Below are 17,201 nucleotides of genomic sequence, written 5' to 3' on the forward strand. Positions count from 1 at the left end.
AACAGCGTGTGAAGCAGGGATCCATGAGGTTTTGATGTGGGTAAAGCTTGAAAAGCTTTAGGAAAACAAGACTTAAGGGTATACACTTTCCAGAGATTAAGACTCAGTCTCCTTAAGAAGGCCCAAAGCCTGAGAAAAACACTCTCCTTATAACCTAAAAAAAATACAAGCTACTAATTTCACAAACCAATCATCCACATTTGGAATGGCTAAATAAATAATAGTATACTCATCTATGAATATTAACTAGTAATTAAATATGACATTAAAAACATATGAAAATGTTTGTAATAAAATGTCAAGTGACAGAATAATCGAGGACAAAACCCACGCTATGGTTATAACAAAATACTTACGCATATGGAGAAGCTGAGGAAACAAAATTTTTAATTGCTAATCCTTTATAGTATTGGATGATTCTTCTTTTTAAAAATGTTCTTTAATTTTTATTATTTATGCAATAAATTTAAAATATGAGGGAGAGGTGATTTATATAAGTAAATCTAGCTAAGGTAGATATAAGTGAAAAAGAAATGAATTACCCATATGGACACAACTGGAGATATATCTAGTTCAAACTGTTCGTTTTATCAGTGAAGAAAATGAGAAACAGAGAGGCTAAGTGAGAAGTTTAAGGTCACACAGGAATACTGGCAGTTTTGAGACTAGAAATTTTGGTTCCTGATTCTCTAAACTTTCTTTCTTTAAGACCACCAGATCTTCATCTATGATTTAGTTACATATACCTCAAAGTAGCATTATGGCACGGATATGTTAATTATAAAAATGAATGATCTTACAGTAGATAGAACCTAATAGGGGACTTCCCTGGTGGCGCAGTAGTTAAGAATCCGCCTGCCAGGATAGGAATAAAGACACAGACATAGAGAATGGACTTGAGGACACGGGGAGGGGGAAGGGTAAGCTGGGACGAAGTAAGACAGTAGCACTGACACACATACACTACCAAATGTAAAATAGATAGCTAGTGGGAAGCAGCTACATGGAACAGGGAGATCAGCTCGGTGCTTTGCGACCACCTAGAGGGGTGGGATAAGGAGGGTGGGAGGGAGACGCAAGAAGGAGGTGATATGGGGATATACGTATTCATATAGCTGATTCACTTTGTTATGCTGCAGAAACTAACACAATACTGTAAAGCAATTATACTCCAATAAAGATGTTTAAAAAAAAAAAGAATCCGCCTGCCAATGCAGGGGACACGGGTTTGAGCCCTGGTCCAGGAAGATCCCACATGCCGCGGAGCAACTAAGCCCGTGCACCACAACTACTGAGCCTGCGCTCTACAGCCTGAGAGCCACAACTACTGAGCTCGTGTGCCACAACTACCACGACTAGGTGCCATGCGCGTGCTCCGCAACAAGAGAAGTCACTGCAATGAGAAGCCCGCGCACTGCAACAAAGAATAGCCCTGCTCGCCACAACTAGAGAAAGCCCACGTGCAGCAACGAAGACCCAACGCAGCCAGAAATAAAAATAAAAAATAAAAGGTATACCAGATTATGTTAATGTGCATTCAAGACTGAGAAATACTAATCTACCAGGTGGTAGAAGTAGAATTGTTTGGGTGTGACCCACTTTAGAGACTTGACTTCGTAGTTAGAATTCACCAGCAGGCCAAGACGATATAAACATCTATATTATTCTTCAAGGTTTCTGGAGGTGAAGTTTTGTTACGTTTGTTTGTTTGTTTGTTTTTGATGTAGACAAATAGGGGTAGACCTCAAGGCAAATCATTACTTAAAGATTTTCTTCTTTATCTTAAGAGGAGTGCAAATCCATTGGAGGGCTTTAAGCAGGGAGAATGTGATTAGATTGTGTTCTTAAAAAGATCATTCTAATAGGGATACAGTAGGATAATTAGTTGGCTTAGAAATCCCACTAGGGGATTAAAGACAGAAAGGGAATTTTAAGGGAGTTTGGGGAGACGGTTGTAAACTATTGACCACTCAAGAAAAGAATCTAGTAACCTAGCAACAATCTACACTACCTTGACGAAAGACCAGGTGCATCCAAGCACCAGGCACACTCAAGCCACAAACTCTCATTGTTAAAACACAATAGATAAGAGGTCTGAATCTTGTTACGTGAAGTCAGGGAGTTAGTAGTCCTTGAAGAGTAGCATTTCTGCAAGACAGAAATATAGGTGAAAAAGGAAAGAAAGTAGGTGAAACGGGACATTATACCAAAACCTGAGATGAATTACCATATATTAGTATATGTCACCACCCTTCTGCTAATATACATATTTAAATAGCGTCATGACCATCCCCATTAGACCATACAGGGTCAAAGGAGGAACTAGTGATTTAAGCCTTGACGTCTACCCAAAACTGAGGAAGAAGGTGGTCTTTTCTTCCCTCCCCACTTTTTCTTTGATTATAAAAATGTAGCCCTCTTTGTTCTCAGGGCTGTGCTCCCTTGCCTGCCCGCTTGTAGCTCTCACAAGTATCCTATGCTAATAAACTGACTCCTTGCCTCTCGCTTTGCCTCATGCTGAATTCTTTCTGCAAGGAGAAAAAAGAACCTGAGCTTGAGTAAGTCCTGACACCAGGTGAGCAGCTTCAATTAAAAGACAGTGGATTTGAGTCCCCTCCTAAGTCAGGAACTGTAGGTTCAAGTCCCAGTCTGAGGTGTGGCTGGGCTTGAGTCCCATTCCATGGGTTCAAGTCTCATCCTATGGATTCAAGTCCCAATCTGAATTTTGGCTGGGTTCGAGTCCCATCCAAGAAGGAGAGCAGGTTCAATTCTGCATACAGCTTGGAAAAACAAATTGGAGGGTGGCAAGAATATATGTAGGGACTGCTGAGGGAGCTTATGACAATAATTCAATTCTTTGTCCCCTCCTGAGAGGACGGGCGTCTTCCTACAACAGATATTGCTAATTGCTTAAGTCTTCATTGCTAAGCCTTTCTCCCTTCCCTGGCCTCTTTCCATTAATACAGGCTGAGAAATAAAATATTTGGCTTTTCCAGCCTCTCTTGAAGCTAGTGGTGTTAATGTGACACAGTTCTGGCCAATGAGATAAAAACAGAAATATACAGGAAAAAGGAAGCCTTCTGGGAAAACGTTTACTTTCCTGACAAATGAGGGAGATGTGACTGGTGCTACTGCCTTTCTCCTTCTTTCTGCTTTTAATGTGGATATAATACCCAGAGCTGGGGCACGTATCATGAGACCATGACGCAAGAAACAAGAAGAAAAGGCTTACGAAAAGAGAAGAGCAGAGCTTCCAATCCAGATTCTGACACAATTAAGCCACAAAAGCAAAGCCAAAAGCTATCTACCTTTAACTTCTTTTAATGTGGGAAAAATGGTAGTTGGGTATTCTGTTACTTGTCAGAAGCATTCTGTTACACATGCTAACACCAAAAAGAAGAGTCCATCAAGCACTTTTCCAACCTTATTAATATTTTCACTAATCCTCATTATCATCTTAGAGGAAAAGACATCCTGACCCTCAAGGAAGTACCCACTTCTTCCAGCACTTATGGTCAACCATTATTTCCTCATTCTTTTAACTTTACTTGCATAATCCTCTGCATTACCTCATGTTTTATCCTCTGCCTGGAATGGGCCTCTCCTTCTGTTCTCCTGACAAATTACTAATTATCTTTAGAAACCCAATTCAAAAGTCAATTATGTTCTCTATGAACGTTCTCTCATTTTTTGCTTTCCACTTCACAGTAGTTAATCTTTTCTTTGTAAGTACTCCCATCACATTCTGCATATGTCTTAATATGGCATTGATCACAGTGTATCACAATTATTTGTCTCCTGAGTTAGAAGCTGAGCTCTTTTAAAACAGGGTCTGTGGGACTTCCCTGGTGGTGCAGTGGTTAAGAATCCACCTGCCAATGCAGGGGACACAGGTTCAAGCCCTGGTCTGGGAAAATTCCACATGCCAGGGAGCAACTAAGCCCACGTGCCACAACTACTGAGCCCACGGTCTAGAGCCCGCGCACCTAGAGCCTGTGCTCCGCAACAAGAGAAGCCACAGAAATGAGAAGCCCACGCACCACAATGAAGAGTAGCCCCCACTCGCCACAACTAGAGAAAACACGCGCACAGCAACGAAGACTCAATGCAGCCAAAAATAAATAAATAAATATTTTTAAAAAATTAAAAACAGGGCTTCCCTGGTGGCGCAGTGGTTGAGAATCTGCCTGCCAATGCAGGGGACACGGGTTCGAGCCCTGGTCTGGGAAGATCCCACATGCCGCGGAGCGACTAGGCCCGTGAGCCACAACTGCTGAGCCTGCGCGTCTGGAGCCTGTGCTCCGCAACGGGAGAGGCCGCGATAGTGAGAGGCCCGCGCACCGCGATGAAGAGTGGCCCCCGCTCACCGCAACTAGAGAAAGCCCTCGCACAGAAACGAAGACCCAACACAACCAAAAATAAATAAATAAATAAAAATTAAAAACAAAAAAAACAGGGTCTGTGATTACTGAGGCTGGTGGTGCAAGAAAGTCATTTGAGAATTTTAAAAAATATATAAACATTACCCTGGTAATTCTCATATAGCTACTGCATAGGCCAGCATTTGGGAATGATTACCATAGTTCTTCTATCTCAAGCACCCAAAAAATAATGAGCATATTTGCTAAAGAAATAATGAACTGTTACTGAAATAAATGATTGGATTTTCATTACCTGTAAAACTAGCCAACCTTTCCCGTTTAAAGGATGGTTCTTCTAGGTCTTCTACCATTGATTCAGTAGTGGATGTACTTGACTTAGAAACTGTACTGCTTCCTAAAACTGACCTTTAATAATGAATAACAACATTATTTATTTAGATATCCTTATGGGCAATTAAATGTATAAATGAAAACATTATCAGATTGAGAAATCAAATATACTGTAATCATATGAGCAAAGTTCTTTAAATATTGAGTTGATTTTTAATGTTCTTTAAGTAAAAAGTCATTTTAAATATACTCTAGAAATAAGACATGTCAAACCTATGCCTAAAGACCTTCAGTGGATTCTCAACAGTATGTTTAGGATAAAAATCCAAAACACAGCCTACCTACCGAGACTCTCCATCTTATCTTCATTATCAATATTCTCTCCCCCCACTTTTTTTTTTTAAGTTTCTCAAACTTATGGAGCTCTCTTACCTCAGGGCCTCAGCCTGGAATATTCTACCCTTCATTTTTCACCAGGTTTCTGCTCATTTTTCAAATCCCATATTAAATGCAATTTATTCAACTTGATAAATGTCCTCTCAAGACTTAATTTAAAATAAAATTTATATACTTCGTGGGAAATCAATACACTGAAGAATCCAAAAATAATTTCCTTTAAACATAGAAACTTAACATTACTCCATGATATTACATACTTTTTTCCTTTCTACTTATAGTTCCAACTGCCCTCCGAAAGGTTGGGTTCAGTATACTGGAATATCCTTTGTTTTGCGGAGAACTCCCATGGCTTCTGTATGCTAATTTGGAGGCAGACTCTAGAGCAGCATATTTTCTCCTAAAATTTCGTGCTTAGTTAACATCTGGAACTTTTAATTTATCAGATTGAAAGTTACACACTAAAGTATTTCCCCATAATCTTTAGATTGTTTTAGGAGTACTGTTTTATTATGGCAAAGACTGAATTTCTCTATTGGAAGCACTAAAATTTTTCAATTATATAAGTATCTACATATGTAAATGCAAAACATGTCATTTACCAAAAAAAGTTATAAAACAAGAGAGAAATCAAACCCTAGGAGAACAAGGATTTGTATGGAAGAATAGGGAGGGAAAAAAAGGAAAGCTCCTAAACTGCAGCATAAAAGAAACTGAAGAAAACTGAAGAAATACGTCTGTGATGCTAGGTCGCATTTTTTGGTTCCTCAGGAAATCTTGAGTAAAATCTGTATATTTTTTCACAAATGTTTTGGTGTAAGTGTAGGGGAACACCTGACATGCAAGCTCTACATCTAGTTAAAACATGAGAAGAACACAGAGGTGGCACACTAGGATGAGAGAGCGGAGCTGGGAGACTGGGGACAACTGACATCTAAGTTACATATGTGCAACTTAAATGAAAATACATAAGATATAAAAAAAGAATCATAGAATAGTATACTCTACCTTGTAAACTGCCCTAACATACTAGGATTTATTGTATTCTGATAAAGGCTATAGGAAGCTATGAAGTCTGATGTACGTGATCCTTCTTGTGATGTCAATAGTTTATTTGGCTTTGCTGTACCAGTATATGGATCTGGATGGTAGAGAGGTCTGGGAGTAACATCAACTCCATGTATATCAGTCACCTGTAGAAAATAGTTATTTAAAATAAAATAAGTAAAAAAGACAGGGTTTCTGAATAATCAGTCCTAAAAAACAGAGATAAAAATAGTAGAAAAAAGATAAATATAATGTTTGTAGGATAGGACAAACATTAAAAATTTAATGATAAAAGATTTTATGCTTAAAAAGTTTCTTAACTGAGGCATACACTTTTTAAAAAGTCTTATTCATGTTTTACCTATATATAAGAAATATATACTAATTTTGAGAAAATTCAAAAATATAGAAAGATAATTCATTCAGATTGTTAATATTTTGGTATATTTAATTTTTTATGTATAAGCTTTAAAAACCACAACTTTTCATTTAACATTTTATTAATAAACATTAGCCAAGTTATTACACATTTTTGGCTTATTTGTTTTTGGCTAATTTTTAGTATTTTTAATTATGAAATTTAACACATACAGAAATATAATTAAAACATAACCATATAGTTAAATAATGCAAAGCAAATGTTCTTATAATCACAACTAAAGTAAAAAATTCGAACATTGATAGAACCTCCAGGAGACTTTGCCCCTCCTAGATCACAAGCAGCTCCCCTGGCTTTTGCTTCTTCTGGTTTACTGCCTCTCCCTCCTTCCCAGTGAATATCATTAACTTGATTTTGGTAATTATTTTCTTTCTTCTTTTTAAAGTTTTATTAAGTATGCATTCCTAAACAATAACACTTACTTTTTATAACTTATATTGAAGTAAAATATACATAGAGATGTGCACATATAAATGCACACCTTAATAAATTTTCATAAACGGAAGACACCCAGGTACCTAGCATTCAGATTTAGAAACAGAAAATTACCAGCATCTCATAAGTTCCTTCCATAAGAGTCACTATCTCCCACCAAAGGTAATGATTATACTGACTCCATGGATTAGTTTTGCCTGTTTTTGAACTTCACTTTGATGGAATCATGAAGCACGTACCCTTGGTATCTGGCTTCTTTTTTTCAATGTTATATTTGTGAGAGCCCTTCATATTGTTAAGTATAGCTGTAGATGGTTCATTTTCATTGTTGTACAATAATATTCCATTGTGTGAATATATCACAATTTTATATATCTATTTTATTGTTCATGGACATTTCTGTAGTTTCCAAATTTTTGGCTATTACAAATGATGCCACTGGGCTTCCCTGGTGGTGCAGTGGTTAAGAATCCACCTGCCAATGCAGGGGACATGGGTTCGAGCCCTGGTCCAGGAAGATCCCACATGCCGCAGAGCAACTAAGCCCATGCGCCACAACTACTGAGCCTGAGCTCTACAGCCCGCGAGCCACAACTACTAAGCCCATGTGCCATAACTACTGAAGCCCTCGCGCCTAGAGCCTGTGCTCCAAAACAAGAGAAGCCACCGCAATGAGAAGCCCGCACACCGCAATGAAGAGTAGCCCCCGCTCGCTGCAACTAGAGAAAGCCCACGAGCAGCAACAAAGACCCAACGCAGCCAAAAATAAATAAATAAATATATTTTAAAAAACCAAAAACAAATGATGCCACTAAGAAGATGGTTGTACATGCGTTTTGCTGACTATACTGTATGAATTTATGTTGGGTGTATACCTGTGTGGAATTCCTGGTTATTGGACTATTTATATGTTCACATATAGTAGATACTGCTGAAAGGTTTTCCCAAGTGGTTCCCACCAACAAAGTATGAGAGTTCTGGTTGCTCCAGATTTTGCTTAGCACTTAGTATTGATATTTACCAAGTTTATCAATGTAATTTAGTTTTGCCTGTTTTTAAAATGTATATAAATAGCCATATATTATAACAGAATTATCTGACATCTTTTGTGCAACAGTATGCTTTTATATATCTCTCCATGTTGTTGCATGTATAATAGTTCATTCATTTATTGGTGACTGTAGTCTGTTGGATTAGTATATCATATTTTATTTATCCCTTTTACTTTTAACAGACATTGAATTGTTTCCAGTTTTTGGCCATCATGAAAACTGTTTCAATAAACATTTATGTGAAAGCATACTGTTAAACATGAAAATGTATTTCTGTAGGGGATATATAGATGTGGAATTGATGAGTCAACTTGATTAGATAACACCAAACTGTTTTCCAAGTTGATTGTAAAACTTTTCAAGATTACCAGCATTGTGACAGTTGCTGTTACTCTACATTCTCATCAACAACTAGCACTGCCAGATATAGAAATTTAAACCAGTATGGGTATAGGTATACAGGTATCTCATTTTGACTTTAATTTTCATGAAATCGAACTTCTTTTCATGTGCTTATTCCCATCTTGACTTCCTTTTTTTTGAAGGAAAATATCCCATACAAGTCCTTTGCACACTTTTCTGTTGAGTTCCATCTTTTTTTAAATTGATGATAGAGTTCATTAAATGTTCTGACTATGAACCCTTTCTGGTTTATGTGTTGAAAAGGTCTTCTTTCACTCTATGGCTGCATTTTCCTTGTAGTATCTTTTAATGAATAGAAGTTCTTCATCTTAGCGTAGTCAAATTTATCATGTTTTCCTTTATGGTTTACGCCTTAGATGTCTCATCCAAGAAACCATTCCCAATCCTGAAATTATGAAGATATTTTTGCTTTTCATGTTTAGATCTATAATATACCCAGAATTGAGTTTCATGTATAGTATGAGGAAGGAAGCCAATATATTTTTATTCCGTGTGAATACCCAATTGTCTCAACAAGAATTTTTGAAAATCCTGTTATTTCCCCATTACTCTCTAGTGCACATTTATTATAAAACAAGTGTTTATATGTGCCTGAGTCACTTGTAGGCTCTCTGTCTATACCTTTGTTAATGTTACACTTTATATAAAACTTGGTATCTAGGAGAGCAAGTCCTTCCACAAAGTTCTTATTCAAGAGTATCTCGGTTGTGCCTAAACTTTAGCAGCTTTATATAAATTTTAGACTTACCTTGACAAGTTCCTGAAAAAAATACAATGAAAAAAAAACTGAGATTTTGACTGAAATTGCAAAGAAGCTATAAATCAAAATTTGCGTATAATTGATACACTTACAATACTGACTCTTTCTATGCATAAACATGTTCTATCTCTCCATTTGTTTGGGTCTTGTTTAATGTCTCCCAGTAAAATTTTATAGTTTTTACAGTATAGGTATGTGCATCTTTGTTATATTTATCCACAAGTACTTAATGTGCTATTATAAATGGTATCATTTATAAAATATGTAAGTTTTGAAATGTGTGTTGCTGGTATATAAAAATATAATTGTTTTTGGTTGTTTTTTTTTGATATCCAATAACCTTGCTAAACTCTTATTTGATAATTATTAATAGGTGATTTAAAATTTTATATGTAGGTAATTGTGTCATCTACAAATATTCAATGTTCTGTTTCTTTCTTTCCAATTCTTACATTTTTCATTTCTTTTTCTTGCCATACTGAAATGGCTAAGACTTCCAAGAATGTTGGATAGAAGTGGATCCTTCTTAGGAATGCTTTACCATTAAATACGATCAGTGCTGTAGGATTTTATAAATCATATTAAGGAAGTTCCTTGTGATTGCCAGTTTCATAAGAACATTTTAAATCATGAATAAAATTTTAATCTTATCATATAAATACTTTCTGTATTGAGATGATCATATGCTTTTTTCCTTTAAGCTATATATGAATGTGGTGAATTACACTAATGGATTTTTAAATGTTAAACCAATCTTAATTTCTTGGTATAAATGCAGCTCCTCATGATGTATTATCTCTTTTTATTGTTATTGAATTTTGTTAACATTTTATTGAGGATTTCTCCATCTATGTTTGGAGAGATTGACTTGTAATGTTTCTTTCTCATATTGTTGTAGTCAAATTTTGATATCAAGATATTTCTAGCCTCATAACATGAGTTCTGGAGTATACCCATTTCTCTTGTTCTGTTTTTGTTCTTATGTGTTTGGCATATATCACTAGTGAAACCATCTGGGCCTGGAATTATCTTTGAAGAAAGATTTTTAAATTACTCATATTAATTTCTTTAATACCTTCCAATTTTCATTTTTGCTTGTCTCTTGGTAAAATGTAAGTTTTTAAGGAATCTTTCCATTTTATATTCATTTGCAAATTTTGCAAAATTTAAAATTGGCATAAAGTTACACACACTCTGCATAATTATCTTTTTAAATAGCTTTTAAAGTGTACAAGTCAGTGGATTTGAGTGTATTCACAAATATGAGAAACCATCACCACAGTTAATTTTAGAAATTTTTTATCACCTCAAGAAGAAACTCTATATCCTTTAACTCTGACTCCCTAACCCTTGTCTTCCTCCCAGTCCTAGGCAACCACTTAGGTATTTCGTGTCTCTAAAGATTTCCCTGTTCTGGACTTTCATGTGAGTGGCATCACATAGTGTGTGGTATTTTGATTGGCTTGTTTCATTTAGCATAATGGTTTCAAGATTCATCCATGTTGTTGCATGCATCAGTACTGCATTCCTATTTGTGGTTGAATAATATTCTACTGTATGAATATACCACATTTTGTTTAGCCATCTGTCCACTGATGGACATTTGGGTTGTTCCCACTTTTTGGCTATTATGAATAATACTGACATAAACATTCATGTACAAGTTTCTGGGTTGGAAATATATCTTAAGTTCTCTTGGGTGTATATATCTAGAGGTAGAATTGCTGGGTCATAAGATAGCAGTATGTTTAAACACCTGAATTACTACCAGACTGTTTTCCAAAGTGGCAGGACCATTTTACATTCCTATCAGTAGTATTCTGATTTCTTGATATCCTTGCCAATACTTGTCATCTGACTTTTTGATTCTAGCCATCCTACTGAGTATGAAGTAAAGATCACACTGTGGTTTTGATTTGCATTTCTCTGATGACTAGTGATGTCAAGTTATCTTTCCATGTGCTTTTTGACCATTTGTATACTTTCTTTGGAGAAATGAGTATTCAAATCCCTTGCCCAATTTTTAATTGGATTTTTTGTCTTTTTATTATTGAGTTGTAATTCTTTATATATTCCCCATATAAATCCCTTAACAGATATATCATTTGCAAATATTTTCTCCCATTCTGTGGGGAGACTTTTTACTTTATTGATTATGTTCTTTGAAGCACATTTTTAATTTTGGTAAAGTTCAATTCATCTGGCTTTTTTTCTTTTGTTGTTCATATTTTTTGTGTCATATCTGAGAATCCTTTGCCAAACCAAGGTCATGAAGGTTTACCACCATGTTTTCTTCTAAGAGTTTTTAGTTTTAACTGTCACATATGTCTTTGATTCATGTTGAATTAATTTTTATATGGTATGAGGCAAGGGTCCAACTTTATTCTTTTGCATGTGGCTATCCAGTCATCCCAGCACCATTTATTGAAGACTATCCTTTCCCTCTTAAATGGTCATGGTACGCTTATCAGAAATCAGTTGACCATAGATGTAATGGGTCTATTTCTGGATTCTCAATTCTATTCCATTGATCTGTATATCTATCCTTGTGCCAATCAGTACCACACTATCATGATTTCTGTTGCTTTGTAGTAAATGTTGAAATTGGGAGTGTGAGTCTGCCTACTTTAGTCTGCTTTTTCAGGACTATTTTGGCTATTCTGGGTTCCTAGCAATTCCATATGAATTTTAGAATCAATTGTCAGTTTGCACAAGGAAGTCTGCTGGGATTCTGATAAGGATTGTGTTGAATCTATAGAACAGATTGGGAAGTATCACCATCTTAATAATGGTAAGTCTTCCAATTCATAAATTTTGGATGCTTTCCCATTTATTTAGATCATCTTTAATTTCATTCAGTAATGTTTTACAGTTTTCAGAGCTTATGATATCATTTCTATTATTAAATTTATTCCTAAGTATTTTATTGTTTTTGATGTTATTGTGAAAGAAATTGTTTTCTTAATTTTCAAATTGTTTATTGCAAGTGTAAAAAATACAATTTATTTGTATATTGATCATGTATCCTGCAACCTAACAGAATCCATTCATTAGTTTTAATAGTTTCTTTTTTTCTTTGGTTTTTTATGTTTTGTGTCTTTTTGGCCATGCCACGGCTTGCAGAATCTTAGTTCCCCCACCAGGGATTGAACCCGGGCCATTGCAGTGAGAGCGCTGAGTCCTAACCACTAGACCGCCAGGGAATTCCATAGTCTTAATAGTTTTTTAGTAGATTTCTTAGGAGTTTCTATATGTAACATTATGTCATCTGCAAATAGAGATTTATCTTTTCCTTTCCAATTTGGTTGCCTTTTTTTTTCCCCCTAATTGCCCTACCTAGAACCTCCAGTACAATGTTGCATAGAGTGGCAAGAAAATTTTGTCTTGTTCCTGATGTCAAAAGGAAAGCATCCAGTTGCATGATTGAGTTGACATTAGTGGATTTTTCATAAGTGTTCTTTATCAAGTTGAGGAAGTCCCTCTACTCCTAGTTTATTAAGTGTTTTTATCATGAAAGTATGTTGAATTTTGAAAAGTGCTTTTTCTGGATCTAGATGATCATTGCTTTTTATTCTACTGATATGAGATGTATTACATTGATTTTTAGATGTTAAAGTACTTTGCATCCCTGGGATAAATCCCACTTGGTAACTGTTATGGGCTGAATTGTCTCTCCCCACCAAAAAATTCACATGTTGAACCCCTAACCCCTAGTACCGCTAAATGTGACTGTATTTAGTGATAGGGACATTAAAGAGTTAATTAAGTTAAAATTAGGCCATTAAGGTTGGTCCTAATCCAATATAACTAGTGTCCCTAAAGGAAGAGTAGATTAGGACACTGTTTAGGCCATACAGTCTGTGATATTATGTTATGGCAGCCTTAGCAAACTAATACACTCCAGGCATATAATTCTTTTTATATGTTAGATTTGGTTTGCTAGAATTTTGTTCAGGATATTTGCACACACATTCATAAGAGATATTGGTCTGAAATTAATATTGAAACTAATGTGTGTCTCCTGTAGACAGCCTATCATTGGATCATGTTTTTTAAGCCAGTCTGACAATCTATGCCCCTTGTTTGGATTGTTTAATCTATCTACATTTAATGTTTTCTTGATATAGTTGGATTTATATCTCCCATCTTACTTTATGTGTTCCATATGTCTCATGTCTTTTTTGTCCTCTATTCATCCTTTATTACTTTTTTCTGCATTGAGTGAATATTTTCTAAGGTAGCATTTTAATTTTTTAATGATTTTTTCATTATAATTTTGAGGTTTTTCTAGATGGTTGTTCTAGGGTTTAACATACACATCTTGTCAAAATTAGCTTTGGATTTATATTAGCTTAATTCTAGTAATATATTGAAATATTACTCCTATATAGCTCTATTCACTATTTCCCCCTTTTGTGGTATTATTTTTATGTAAATTACATGTATTACTGTTACAAAATATAAGAAAACAGAGCCATAATTATTACTTTTCATTTTGTCATCATTAGCTTACATTACATCTTTGTTCCCATCCACCTCCTTTGTGCTATTACTGCCAAATACATAACACATATATTACATTTCTATGTGTCATAGATCCAATAATATATTATATACATGTTATTTTATATAATCGTTTTTCAAATCAGTTAAGAGGGAAAAAAGGAGGAAATGCACTAATAGTTGCATTAATTACATGATATAATAGTTGTTGTAATTACATAATTGTGTTTACTGATGTTCTTTGTATGGATATGAATTACCATCTGAGGTTACTTGTTTTCAAGCTGAAGAACTTCCCTTAGTATTTCCCGTAAGGTGGGTCTGCAAGCAATAAATTCTTTCAGTTTTTGTTTATCTTGGAGACTCTTTATTTCATCTTCATTTTGGAATAATAGCTTTACTGGATACAACATTCTTGGTTGAGCTTTTCCTTTAACAACTTCAAATTTGTTCTCCTCTGCCTTCTGGCCTCATTCTTTCTGATGAAAAGTTATCTGTTAATCTTATTAAGGTTCCTTTGCACGTGATACACACTGTTTTTCTCCTGCTGCTTTTAAGATTTTCTTCTTGTCTTTGACTTTCAGCATTTTTACTATAATATGTCTTCATTGATTCATTCTTGGAATTCACTGAGCTTCCTGGATGTGTAGGATATTGTTTTTCATTAAATTTGGGTTGTTTTCATCCATTATCTTTTTGAATATTTTTCCTTTCCTTTTGTGTCTCTCTTCTCCCTCTGTTACTCCCATTATGCATATGTTGGTGTGTCTGATGGTGTTTGATGGCTCTACTCATTTTTCTTCATTCTTTTTTTTCCCACTCTGTGTTTGGCTTGAATAATCTCTATTGATCTGTCTTCTAGTTTGCTAATTCTTGCTCCTGTCAGTTAAAATCCATTGTTGAGCTCCTCTAGTGAATTTTTGAAGTTTCAATTATTGTACTTTTCAGCTTCAGAATTTCCATCAGTTCTTTTTTGTAATTTCTCTTTATTGTTACTTGGTGTAACATTATACCTTCTTCTACTTCTTTAAAGCATAGTTTCTGTAATTCCATGAAGCTATTTATAATGGCTTCTTTTAAATCTCTTTCTGTTAAATTTGACATTTGCTTCCTCCCACAGACAGCTTCTGTTGTCTTTTTTCTTGAGTATGGATCATACTTTCCTATTTCTTTACATGTTCCATAATTTTTTGTCAGAAATCAGAGATTTTAGATAATATATTGTAGCAACTCTGGGTACTGGAACTTCCCTCCTCCCTAGAGCTTGTTATTGCTATTTGCTTGTTTATATTTTGTTTAGTGATAACCTGGATTATTTTAGTGAGGTCTGTTTTCCCATTGCAGGTTGAACAGTGTCCCCGAAAAGAAGATATGTTGAAGTCCTAACCTCTAGTACCTCAGACTATGGAAATAGGGTCTTTGCAGATTTAACCAGCAGAGTTAAGATGAGATCATTAGGGTGAGCCATAATCCAGTATGACTGACGTCTTTATAAAAGGGGGAAATTTGAACAGAGACAAAGAGAGGGAAGATACTGTGAAGATAATGGGGAGAACAAAATGTACAGATAGAGGATTAGAGTGATGGATCTACAAGCCAAGGAGTGTTTGGGGCCATCAGAATCTAGGAGAGAAAGATACTTCCCTAGCATATTCAGAAGCTGCACGCCCCTGCTAACACCTTGATTCCAGACTTTTAGCCTCCAGGAGTGTGAGACAATAAATTTCTATTGTTTGAAGTCATACAGCTGTTGGTACTTTGTTAAGGCACTCCTGGGAAACTAATATGCCCCCTCCCAACACCTACCCTGCAGTCCTGTTAACACATTAATGTTGCTCCTCAGGGAGGTGCAGCTTTGGGTATGCCCACAACCATCCTGCGATGCCAGAGCTACTGGTAGGGCTCTCTTCCACTCTTACTCTGACCACACTCAGCTGTTAACTTCACTAGTTGCCAGCTGATTGCTCTATTTTCAACAATGCCCTGGGGCATAAATTCTCTACAGACTAATCCAATCAAATTGTGGCTCCTTCCAGGGAAGTTTCTGATGCCAATGTTCAATATTTATTCTCACTACAGGAAGGCTTCTCTTGCTGAGGAATTGCCTTATACCCTGTTTCCCTATAAACTAGCTAGCCTACAGTCTAGGGCGTATCCTCATTAGATCAATTAATTTCCTCCCAATTGCCTTTTACCACTATGTCCACTGTTTCTGAGGGTGTTCATAGGTTTAAACTTCTCCATGCTCTGTTGCAAATAAAGCTGGTTCCTTATGGAAGATATAAGGAACATCTGTTGTACAGCTTGCTTCTCTCCCCAGATAATATCTCTGCACCAGATCTCTGGGGTTGACAGTAGAGACAATGGTAAGCTTCTCCATGAGTGACCACCTCACTCTAGGTGTTGAGTGCTCCATGGAGGGAATAGGGCAGTAGCCTGAGGTCTTCTCAGCTTGCCTCTCCTGACATGGAACATGATCTCATGGACCAGGGGAAGGCCCCAGGATTCTCTGTGTGCCATACCCAGGTAGAGCTCATCAGTGGGGGTTATTATGGTAAAATGCATACATTTTTCATCTTAACCACATTTAAGTGTTCATGGCATTAAGTACTTTCACATTGCTGTGCAGTCACCACCACCATCCATCTCCAGAACTCTTTTTAAGTATCTCACAAAACTGCAACTCTGTACCCATTAAACAATAATTCCTCTTTACTCTTTCCCTGGTGACCACCATTTTACTTTCTGTCTCTATGAATTTGACTACTCTAGGTATCTCAGATAAGTAGAGTCATACGGTCTTTGTCCTTTTGTGACTGGTTTATTTCACTTAGTATATCTTCAAGGTTCATCCATGTTGTAGTATGTGTTGAAATTTCTTTCTTTTTAAAGGTATATACACACATACACTTTGTTTATTCATTCATCTGTTGATGGAAACTTGGGTTGCTTCCACCTTTTAGCTACTATGAATAATGCTGTGATGAAAATCGTTGTACAACTATTTGTTCAAATCTCTGCTTTCAATTCTTTTAGGTATAGACCAAGAAATGGAATTGCTGGATGATATGGTAATTCTATTTTTAAATTTTTGAGGGACAATAATACTGTTTCCATAGCAGCTGCACCATTTTACAATCCTACCAACAGTGCACAAAGGTTCTGATTTCTCTATATCCTCACCAATTCTTGTTATTTTCTGTTATTGTTGGGGTTTTTTTCATAGTGGCCATCCTAATTGGTGTGAGCTGGTATCTTACTGTGGTTCTGATCTACATTTCCCTAATGATTATTGGTGTGATGTTGAGCATTTTTTCATGTGCTGTCAGCCATTTGTATATCTTCTTTGGAAAAATATTTATTCAAGTCCTTTGTCCATTTTTTAAATTAGACTGTTTGTCGTTGAGTTGCAGTTCTTTATATGTTCTGGATAT

At 35.8% G+C, this 17,201-nt stretch overlaps 1 protein-coding gene across 1 annotated transcript in view; it reads right to left on the bottom strand.

Moving 5' to 3' along the window:
- Nucleotides 1-17,201, bottom strand: part of DNAI4 (dynein axonemal intermediate chain 4) — a 121,866-nt gene that overhangs the window by 91,409 nt on the left and 13,256 nt on the right. The window contains 2 exon segments of the mRNA XM_007164301.3: nt 4,675-4,787; nt 6,117-6,301. Coding sequence (XP_007164363.2) covers nt 4,675-4,787; nt 6,117-6,301 — 298 coding nt within the window.

Source organism: Balaenoptera acutorostrata, chromosome 1 (genome assembly GCF_949987535.1).
Source record: "Balaenoptera acutorostrata chromosome 1, mBalAcu1.1, whole genome shotgun sequence".
Taxonomy (NCBI): domain Eukaryota; kingdom Metazoa; phylum Chordata; class Mammalia; order Artiodactyla; family Balaenopteridae; genus Balaenoptera; species Balaenoptera acutorostrata.